Below are 12,150 nucleotides of genomic sequence, written 5' to 3' on the forward strand. Positions count from 1 at the left end.
GGATTCATTAGAATCTAGGCAGATCAACACATGGGATGCCAGAAATGGCTAGGTACAATAACATAGAGTTCACAGTGCAGTAAAACAACTTTGAAGGCATCATATGTTGGTAGGCTACTGCAGATATCTAAGTATCAAATCCAATTTAAATCATATGTTGGTAGGCTACTGCAGATATCTAAGTACCAAATCCAATTTAAATCATATGTTGGTAGGCTACTGCAGATATCTAAGTACCAAATCCAATTTAAATCATATGTTGGTAGGCTACTGCAGATATCTAAGTATCAAATCCAATTTAAATCATATGTTGGTAGGCTACTGCAGATATCTAAGTATCAAATCCAATTTAAATCATATGTTGGTAGGCTACTGCAGATATCTAAGTATCAAATCCAATTTAAATCATATGTTGGTAGGCTACTGCAGATATCTAAGTACCAAATCCAATTTAAATCATATGTTGGTAGGCTACTGCAGATATCTAAGTATCAAATCCAATTTAAATCATATGTTGGTAGGCTACTGCAGATATCTAAGTACCAAATCCAATTTAAATCATATGTTGGTAGGCTACTGCAGATATCTAAGTACCAAATCCATTTAAATCATATGTTGGTAGGCTACTGCAGATATCTAGTACCAAATCCAATTTAAATCATATGTTGGTAGGCTACTGCAGATATCTAAGTATCAAATTCAATTTAAATCATATGTTGGTAGGCTACTGCAGATATCTAAGTACCAAATCCAATTTAATCATATGTTGGTAGGCTACTGCAGATATCTAAGTATCAAATCCAATTTAAATCATATGTTGGTAGGCTACTGCAGATATCTAAGTATCAAATCCAATTTAAATCATATGTTGGTAGGCTACTGCAGAGATCTAAGTACCAAATCCAATTTAAATCATATGTTGGTAGGCTACTGCAGATATCTAAGTACCAATCCAATTTAAATCATATGTTGGTAGGCTACTGCAGATATCTAAGTACCAAATCCAATTTAAATCATATGTTGGTAGGCTACTGCAGAGATCTAAGTACCAAATCCAATTTAAATCATATGTTGGTAGGCTACTGCAGAGATCTAAGTACAAATCCAATTTAAATCATATGTTGGTAGGCTACTGCAGATATCTAAGTACCAAATCCAATTTAATCATATGTTGGTAGGCTACTGCAGAGATCTAAGTACCAAATCCAATTTAAATCATATGTTGGTAGGCTACTGCAGATATCTAAGTACCAAATCCATTTAAATCATATGTTGGTAGGCTACTGCAGAGATCTAAGTACCAAATCCAATTTAAATCATATGTTGGTAGGCTACTGCAGATATCTAGTACCAAATCCAATTTAAATCATGTTGGTAGGCTACTGCAGATATCTAAGTACCAAATCCAATTTAAATCATATGTTGGTAGGCTACTGCAGATATCTAAGTACCAAATCCAATTTAAATCATATGTTGGTAGGCTACTGCAGAGATCTAAGTACCAAATCCAATTTAAATCATATGTTGGTAGGCTACTGCAGAGATCTAAGTACCAAATCCAATTTAAATCATATGTTGGTAGGCTACTGCAGAGATCTAAGTACCAAATCCAATTTAAATCATATGTTGGTAGGCTACTGCAGAGATCTAAGTACCAAATCCAATTTAAATCATATGTTGGTAGGCTACTGCAGATATCTAGTACCAAATCCAATTTAAATCATATGTTGGTAGGCTACTGCGGAGATCTAAGTACCAATCCAATTTAAATCATTGTTGGTAGGCTACTGCAGAGATCTAAGTACCAAATCCAATTTAAATCATATGTTGGTAGGCTACTGCAGAGATCTAAGTACCAAATCCAATTTAATCATATGTTGGTAGGCTACTGCAGAGATCTAAGTACCAAATCCAATTTAAATCATATGTTGGTAGGCTACTGCAGATATCTAAGTACCAAATCCAATTTAAATCATATGTTGGTAGGCTACTGCAGATATCTAAGTACCAAATCCAATTTAATCATATGTTGGTAGGCTACTGCAGAGATCTAAGTACCAAATCCAATTTAAATCATATGTTGGTAGGCTACTGCGGAGATCTAAGTACCAAATCCAATTTAAATCATATGTGGTAGGCTACTGCAGAGATCTAAGTACCAAATCCAATTTAAATCATATGTTGGTAGGCTACTGCAGATATCTAAGTACCAAATCCAATTTAAATCATATGTTGGTAGGCTACTGCAGAGATCTAAGTACCAAATCCAATTTAAATCATATGTTGGTAGGCTACTGCAGAGATCTAAGTACCAAATCCAATTTAAATCATATGTTGGTAGGCTACTTCAGAGATCTAAGTACCAAATCCAATTTAAATCATATGTTGGTAGGCTACTGCAGAGATCTAAGTACCAAATCCAATTTAAATCATATGTTGGTAGGCTACTGCAGATATCTAAGTACCAAATCCAATTTAAATCATATGTTGGTAGGCTACTGCAGAGATCTAAGTACCAAATCCAATTTAAATCATATGTTGGTAGGCTACTGCAGAGATCTAAGTACCAAATCCAATTTAAATCATATGTTGGTAGGCTACTTCAGAGATCTAAGTACCAAATCCAATTTAAATCATATGTTGGTAGGCTACTGCAGAGATCTAAGTACCAAATCCAATTTAAATCATATGTTGGTAGGCTACTGCAGAGATCTAAGTACCAAATCCAATTTAAATCATATGTTGGTAGGCTACTGCAGAGATCTAAGTACCAAATCCAATTTAAATCATAGACCTGACTCGGGGCTCGTTCTAGGTGCAGTGTAAGAATAAAAAGGAACACAAACGGGGTTCAAAATCTATGACAGTTGTTTCAGTAGGATTTTGTTCAGGTAGTCATAGATTACATCACAGCATACAACCCACCCTCTTCAGGTAAAATTTTAAACAGGTGACAATATGTTGATGATGACAAGTCCAACCAATGTAACATTGGTTGGATTTGTCATCAACAAGATTTTATCTCACGTATTTTATGCCTGTTTAAAATTTTACCTGAAGATATTGGATTGTATGCAATGATGTAATCTATGAATACTTTAACAAAATTCTATCAAAACAGCTGTCATAAATTTAAAATCCATTTGTGTTCTATATATATATATATATATATATATATATAGGATTGATGTATACACATGCAAACACACACAGATATATATATATACACACAATTAGAGGTTATGTTAGCTTCACGATTGATCCATTGTTAATAACAAACAATTAACTCACTAATCTCCATTTACTTTTTTTCTCTCTCTCTATATATATATATATATGTATGTATGTATGTATGTATGTATGTATATGTATATATATATGTATAGTGAAGGCGCATGGCTTAGTGGTTAGAGCATTCAGCTCATGATTGTAAGGTCGTGAGTTGGATTCCTGGTGACACGTTGTCTCCTTGAGCAAGAAACTTTATTTCACATTGCTCCAGTCCACTCAGCTGGTAAAAATGAGTAGGACCTGCATTTCAAAGGGCCAGCCTTGTCACACTCTGTTTCACGCTGAATCTCCCTGAGAACTACATTAGAGGTATGTGTGTCTGTGGACTGCTCAGTCACTTGCACGTTAATTTCACGAGGAGGTTGTTCCATTGATCGTATCAGCTGGGACCCTCGTCGTCATAACTGACAGAGTGCTCTCTCTCATACATATATATATATATATATATATATATATATATATATATACATATATATATATATACATATGTATGTATAAAGGATTGATATACACACACACATCGAAACAGTGGAAGAACTGGATTTTAAACAGTTGCTTTCTTTAAATTTCTTATTGATGTTTATTAAAACAGCAGTTTATTTCTAATTGAAAATACCACTAAATTCTTGATGAAATATTCAATATTGTAGTTAGTTACAAGCAAACTGTCATTTGGTAAGTGGTAGTACAAACTGCAAGGTAAAACAATTGTTGAAAACCCATTTCTTTCACTCTCTTTGTTATTGTTATAAGTAACCTTAATTTATGTATAAGTTTCTTTTTTTTTTTGCACTAACAAGTGTGTATGTGTGTGTGTGTAATACTTGAGGCTTTAATTTTTATATGTATTTCACACATTCACCTATCTATTCCCTTCACTTCTAACAAGTAATAAAAACAAACAATCATAAATATTCTTGAACTTCTTCCCTTACCAGTGACCGACAGTATTGTACCTTAAAGCTACATCATACACATCAGTGGTCTTCTGCTCTTCAAAAGTCCATGAAAAGCATTAGTTGTTCTTGATATCAGCCAGGTTTTTCACTGTATCTAGCAAGACAACATTCCAACCTAGTTGGTTGCTTTGGTCTCCATCTGCCCCCCCTCCCCTCCCAGTTCTTAGGTTTGAAGATTTTTTTCATTAGATCACTGTGTCAGAGGGTATCTCTCTGACTCACAAACTAATACTTCAGGACTGCCATGCTTCCCAAAACTAACTAACACTACACCTGGAGTTGCTTTTTCATGACTCCTTAACTGTCCATTTCCCTGTCTTTTATGTGCATTATTCTGTGTACTGTATGTGCATTTTTAGCCACCTTTTGTGGTGAGTTGTAGTGCACCTGAACGCTATGCAATAAGTTCATTATTATTTCTATAATTCCTGTACATGCCTCTCACACTCTTCCTGCATATCAATAACTTGTTCAATGTTTGCTATATATAGCTACATACACATTCTCATACAGATTGTACCATCTTTTACACCTCCTTAACATTACACACACAAGTTTCATCTGCATGTAAACTAGACACCTTACATTAAACATTTTCTGTGTTAATGTCTAGAGCCCATAAGAACAGCTTCCAGTTGAGACATGAAAATCTTGACTCATTCACCAGCAACTTAACAACCACTACATATAACAAGAAACCATACCTCCAATTCTATTGTCGCTTTACTGGTAAAGAAACACTTGACTAAACTATCATGAAATTTAGTGAAGCCTAACAATATTATATTACCATTCATGTTGACCGTTAATAACACTGCTAAAACTGCATCTCAAAAACCAAGCTTCCTCATGAGCCCTGGCAGTTGTTTCAAAACTGGATGGTTGCTGTCCTCAGAACCCAACCACCAACCTGCAATGATTGGATCACTAATTGGAGCAACTGCATGTAAAAATACTTATTGGGATTAATTAATAAACCTTAAGTCAGCAATGCACTACAATCACCACTACACTGATATACTGTATCTTTTCTCTGTTTCTTTCCTAGGACAGCTAGAATTGTTGCCGTTTCTCTGGAAAAGCAAGCTGTGTAAGCACCCAATTCACCTGCCTCTACTCCTTGTCCCTTCTGCTATATCTCAGTCCCCACATTTTACACTACTTCTTTCATGTATTCTTCTTCCCCAGGACTAAGTTTTTGTTTTTTCGTCCAGGCTATGTTTTCCCTGTACACCATTAAAAATTCAAACTGTACTTGACCACACCAAACCACTAGTCGGAAAATACTGGGAACACTGTATCCTATCATCATACTAAAAAAGAAAACAAAATCAGCATCTTCATATAAAGATTAACTATATTTCTTATGTCATTGTCCAAGAATAAAGCTTGTGTGTGTGTGTGTGTGTGTGTGTGTGTGAAGTTGAGATGTGTCAAACCATAGGTATAAATTGAAATTTCAACTATGACTCAAAGACATAAATTTACAAACTCAAATTATTTAAATAAAACGATCTCCCATCAATTCTAATGATGAGTATTCAGTTGTTTGATCAGTTGAATCAGCTTCTCTTTGAATTAACACATGAAGTGGCTGAGCAGTGACAGTCATGTATACCCTGAATGGAATTCAAAGGGAGAATCACCACAAATCAACATGTGACAAGGTTGAATCCCTTTTCTTTTTTTTTTTTTCAGTTACTTAAATGATTTATCCAATGGACATTGAAACAGTTTCTGCCAATCCAATTTCTCTCTAAAGGAGTTGATCAAACTAAGGTTGTGGTAAAAGACAACTGTCTGAGACACAATAGCGTATGATTAAATCTTGGTCTTCTTGATTGCAAAACAAACTTCTTAACCATCAAACCAAGCTGAGTCCATTCAATGTGTGTGTGTGTGTGTGTAAATGTGCATATGCATGTTTGTCTATCAGCAAAAATATGCACATTGGTGACAAAACAGTGCGCAAAACAAACATTCACCATGGTATTTATTTTGCCCTTGTTGTGCAGATATTCTTTTCTGACTCTCGCCATTGCAAACGCAGAGGCCCAGTGTTTGGCCCATCAGAAACTTATAACCAGCAACTCTGTTATTCACAAAAGCAAGATATAAAATGTAGAAAAGAAAACTAATTTTAATATAATTATTTTGAAAGATTGGATTAGGCTTCATTAACAAGGCAATTATTCAAGACAGTTAAATGATGTCCTACTTATAAAATAATTATTTGTGATGGTTTGTGTTACTAAACAAATATCTTACTAAACAAATATCTTTATCTGGTATGGTTTAATTAGGTCCAACTTAGTAAATAAATATTTGGTTCAATTATGTTTTGCTAAACAATTATTGTGTATGTTTAAATTATCTTATAAAATTTTATATAAGTTGAGAGTCTTAAGAAATTGTTTTTATTTAATCCAAAGTGTGGTATTAATTCTTCAGCAAATAAAATGCATGTCTCAGTTTTTGGAATCATATTATTTGGTTTTCATTCATCAGTATTTGTAGTCATGGAGAAAGAATTGAAATTTGAGTCAAAATTTTATTGTTTTTAAGGAATATTGAACTGAGCGCTGAGAACTAATTGTCAATTTGCAGTACTTTTGTTACTTTTAGTGATGAATTTTTCCCATCTTGTGGTAATTGGAGAAGGAATATTGACTAAAATTTCATTTCCGTTTTCCACAAGGAGGGTGAAAAGCTGTATGTTGGTACCATAGTATTACTAATTTTGGCGGTAATGGAGATTTGACTAAAACTTGAACTTAATTCTGTCTACTACAAAATTAATAACAACACTTGGTACATTCTTTCAGCAACATGGACTTATGTATTGAGTTGGCCAAAAAGTTTGTTCAGTATTTTAAGCAAAAATAACACACAAGTTATAAACACAAAGAAATTTATTCAATCAATGATATAATTACGAATTTGTTCCAGTATCTTGTGCCATCTTGTGGGCAGATCCATGATTCCATACTCAAGGAATTTGCTGTTTTACTGCGAATTTTTAAATCCTCTTCAGAGTTGAGGTTCTGTCCATTCAAAGAATTTTGAAGAGACTGAAACAGATAGAAATCTGAAGGTGCAAGCTTGAGTGATTATGGAAAGTGTGGCAAAACTTTTCAGCAAAACCCTAGGAATTTCTGCCACATTGGCAAAGAAGTGTGCGGTTTAGCATTGTCATGATGAAAAACAATAACCTTATGATTAGCAAGTTTTGGGACAGTTCTGATGGATTATTATGTTTAGTTTGTCCAGCTGATCACAATAAACATCTGAATTAATGATTCTATTCATGAGGAAAAGCTTGTAAAAGACAACACTCCTCCAGTCCCATCAAATAGCTTTCTTTGAGTGAACTCTTGCTCGGAGGTTGTGATCGTTCACCATGTTTTCCCTGTGATAGCTTGGCACTTCACATTGTTATGGACAATCCAGTTTTATCCTCTGTTACCATTCTCTTCAAAATAGGAATGTTTTCTTCATGCATTTGCAATGAATTGCACATGGACGTTCAGTGGACAGTGTTCTCCTCACTCAATTAATGTGGGTCCCAATCATCAACCCTGCTGATGTGTATGGTTTTCAGTACACAATTTGGATATTTGGGAAGTACCTGGATCATTTTGGTTATATAATGGGGGCCAGCCAGGGTGAGGTGCATCTTGAACCGCAAAACTTCCCAATTGAAATTCTAGAAACTATTTTTGGTACATACATTCCAAAACAGCATTCTCTCCATACATATTTTCCAGTAGGTTTCCACAGCTCTCTTGCTTTTTTAAAATATCAAAAGCATGCGGTGTTGATAAAGTTTGTTTTGGTTCTCAGTTTCCAAGGTGATCCCAAGCACACAAAATACAACCTGGCTTATTGGAAATTCTTCCTAAAGTATGCTGAAGTGTCAAGTATCTAACAAGCGTGCATGCACAAGGACAGACCAAAGTTAGATACTTATTAATGATACTGATTAGATACTGATTAGTGTGCTTCAAGTTTAGAGTCCAGAAAAACCAAACGAACTTTTCAGCCAACCTAATATTTAGAATCTGTTGCTTTTACAATAAGTTATATAATACAAATATTTTTTTATGAATACAGCACAATAAAACAAATAGTAACAAAAATTGTGTGTGTGTGTGTGTGCACGCGTGCGTGTGTGTAAAATTGATTTCAAATTTTGGCACAAACCCAGTAAATTTGGGGAATGGGGTAAGTCGATTTTATCAATGCCTGTGCTCAACTAGTACTTCTTTTATTGACCCCAGAAGGATGAAAAGCAAAGTCAACCTCAGCGGAATTTGAGCTCAGAACGTAAACAAGGACAAAATGCAGCTAAACATTTCTCCCATTCTGCCAGTTTACGACCTGCCGACACCATAAAATTGACAAGTATTTTGTTAACTTACACTACTGAAACAGGGAAAGCCACTCCAGTAATTCATCCCAGATCAGTTTACCAATTGTCAAGTCTTGTCGTGACATTATTTCAGAATTGTTTAGGGAATAAAAAAAAAACTCAGACATGCCGTCAGCAGAAAATTATTTTATAAAGTTAGTGTTAGCATATTTAATGCAGGGAGTATTAAATAGCTGCATCATTGTTCATTATTTTTAACATTCACTTTTCCATGCTTGCATGGGTCAGACTGAGTTTATTGAGACAGACTTTCAACAGCTAGAGGCCCTTCTAAAGAAAGGAGAAGGAAAAGAACAAATGAGTAACACAAAAGTTAAAAATAAAAATTTAAGATTTCAAAAGTTAGGGAAAAGGATGGAAAGAATTGTAAAGAAAACGTTAACGATGAATTCAGAAGGGGAAATAAAAAGGTTGGGGTATGAAAGAATTATGTGCTAGGTTAAGGAGAGGAATGCCTTACTTCCCTGGGCATGGACACATTGAAACTCTGACGTCTGGCAGCTGACTTGGCAGGCACCCATAAAATTATTAACCATCTTATAAACAACCAGCAGTATCGCCCGACGTTGCTCGGGTTTGTAAGGGAAATAACTATATAAGCATTTTTAGAGAGTTACTTCCCTTATAGATGCCAATTCGGACTTTCTTAGCCATTTCTGTTTTGGTGTCTTCAAGCCATGAAGTCGTTGTTCTAAAAGAACGCTGGTCTCCTTGACAACGCTTTACGACGTTGATTTCCTTACACTCCCTTCCCCACAGCTTCACGAGGGAGGGAAGAAGGGGGAGAAGCAAACAGGTGCAGGTGTGACCATGGAAGCCAACTCTGCCGCCATCGACACACGAAAAATTATGCATTAAAATGGAATAAAAAATGATGTTAAATTATTTTTAAAATCGTAGACTCATCGTAGACGCGCGCTAATAGCCAGACGGGCTCGATATGAATCCCGACTATAAGATACCCGAATTTGGTTAAACTGCACCGCAAAATGTGGGAGTAGTTAGGAATCTAAATCGAAAGGGACAGACACTCACACAACTACAGTTTTATATATATAGATAACTCTGAGCACCTTTTCAAACTCCACCCGTCTAACACCTATGGACATATTTACAAAGTAAGAAAACAGCACAGCTCCCATGACTTCAGGAAACATTTTTTCACGCTGAGAGTTGCTGAAGCATGGAACAAACTGCCGGCATCAGTTGTTAGTTGTCGGAGCACTGCATCCTTCAAAACTTCCATGCTTTCTGAGATTCGGCAACACTACACCTGATTTTCCCCCTCCATACACACGCAAGCATGTATCTGACTCATACACTGTTCCCTTTCCAGACATTTGTACATTACTGCATATACTTTATATGCACTTTTGACAAGTTGTGGTGCACCTGGGCACTGTATACAATAATTTCATTATTATTATTTAAATTTCTAAACAATTTGAAGGCACATAGCCTACTTGGTTAGGGTGTGGTACACAAGATCGCAGTTTCAATTCTCAGGCCAGATGGTGCATTGTATTCTTGAACAAAACACTTCACTTCATTGTGCTCTAGCTGTTCACTTAGCTGTAAATGAATAACACTGCAATGGATGGTGTCCCATTGAGGTGGAATGTTGTGATCTCAGCCATTTATATGCCATAGAAACCAGGCAACTGGTTTATGAGTCCTAAGACAGACAACAGTGATGTTCAGGGGACTTACAACATCTCACCACAAATCCCATTCAAGAGTGCTGAACACTAATTTCTAGCCATGTTTGTTGTTTATCAATATCACATAACCAACCAAATTGGAGGTAAAATCTTTATTAAGATCATTAGATCGTACAAAGAAAAATTAGATCGTACAAGACAAACAAATACACACTAAATTGAATAAACTGCAGGATCCTGTCTCAAATCAAGTATGAATACAAGACCTAAGGAGTCAATCCACTCCTTATCCATCAAAATGGACAGAAAGTCTGGAAATTCCTGATGGTGATATAAAGATTAGTCTCAGAAGTATCAAATATAGCCAACCACTAATTTTCCCATTGTTTTAAGTCATTGGAAAGACTTGCTGCTAGGGTTCTTTGCATTAATATTGTAAAATGTGGGGTCATTAGTAAATAAGTGAATAAAGGGTTTTATTATTCAGGTGACTCATTGATAAACACCAAATATGAATTAGAGATAAAACCACTATTATGCATGTGATTGCACACAGGTTTCTGTGTGTGTGTGTGTAATGATAGCACGTGTGTGTGGTTGTGGATGTTTATCTGTGTGTATGGTTGGGCTTAGAATCGTTTAAGGTCATAGGAAGAATTTATAGTAAGAATTTTGGGTATATATATACTAGCAGTAATACCCGTCGTTCATCGGATAATTACTTTTACTCTTTTTCAGGAGTCACATTCAAAGTATTATTATATATATAATAGATTTCTCAACGGGGGTTTCAGGGAAGAGTTTCAGGGAGTCGCTGACAATGTATCGTGATGATCAAAATCTTGCTAAAATTTGGTTAAAGTGATTCAAACTGCAGACTCAATGCAAAATGATCACATTTAATTCAAAGTGTTAAAAATGTTATGAAAACATGTGTTCACAAAGTCCAAACGATTAATACGAAAAAACCCTCCAGGCTACATCCCGAAAATTCATTTCTTTGCCGAATTTTTACAATGTTTACGGTGATTTGTTTTTATATCTTGATTTTTTTATTTTTCCCGCAATTTACGCATGCTTGCACGCGTGGTAAACACAGTTCACGTCAAACAGCTGACTGAGTAAAGTTCACTATTCAATGCATGGGATAAGGCCTAAACAAACACATTATCGATTTTTGCACTTGCGAGATGAATTTCGGAACAGAAATAGCGCAGTTCAATTTTCATTCGTCTAAACTTTAAGTGACCCACTTTTGGTGGTTCTACGATTTGTTGGCTAGGAGGAGATGTGCCGGGAAGTTAAACACACAGACACACACACAGATACACACACAGACACACATATATATATAATATATATATATATATATATATATATAATTAATCAATATAGGGTGGCAAAAAAATTTTGTAGAATTCTTTTTGCCACCAGCGGCCTAGTGGGAAAAAATTAAATAGTCATAGACCATTTTTAAGTTCAACATCAACAATCAAGGAACGGCCAATTTTTTTGCCACCCTATATTGATTAATTATGAATTTTCTGGTTAATTCCGTAATGGAATCGACGGCTTATATTTATTTGCTGCCGATAAATTTGGCGCGAGTGCGACGATTTGAAAATTTTAGGTCAGATATCACCTTGGCAGGGTCGGAAATGCCTCGTGAAAATATCTGTTCCGACTTGGCTATTTCTTGCTGAAGAATCTGAGGGCCTATGGAAGATTGGCTTGATTTAATTTAATCAGGTTAGTTTACCATTAAACAGCAGATGAAACGGTGCATCGTACAAGAAATTACAGGGTA

At 35.4% G+C, this 12,150-nt stretch overlaps 1 protein-coding gene across 1 annotated transcript; it reads left to right on the forward strand.

The window, feature by feature from the left end:
- Positions 1–1,857: 1,857 nt before the first annotated feature.
- LOC118762661 lies at positions 1,858–3,359 on the forward strand. Its single transcript, XM_036501603.1, has 2 exons — positions 1,858–1,986; positions 2,138–3,359. The coding sequence occupies exons 1-2, from the start codon at positions 1,875–1,877 to the stop codon at positions 2,824–2,826; spliced, it is 801 nt and encodes a 266-aa protein (XP_036357496.1). The 5' UTR covers positions 1,858–1,874; the 3' UTR covers positions 2,827–3,359.
- The last annotated feature ends 8,791 nt before the right edge of the window (positions 3,360–12,150 follow it).

The sequence above is a fragment of the Octopus sinensis genome, linkage group LG3 (assembly GCF_006345805.1).
Source record: "Octopus sinensis linkage group LG3, ASM634580v1, whole genome shotgun sequence".
Taxonomy (NCBI): domain Eukaryota; kingdom Metazoa; phylum Mollusca; class Cephalopoda; order Octopoda; family Octopodidae; genus Octopus; species Octopus sinensis.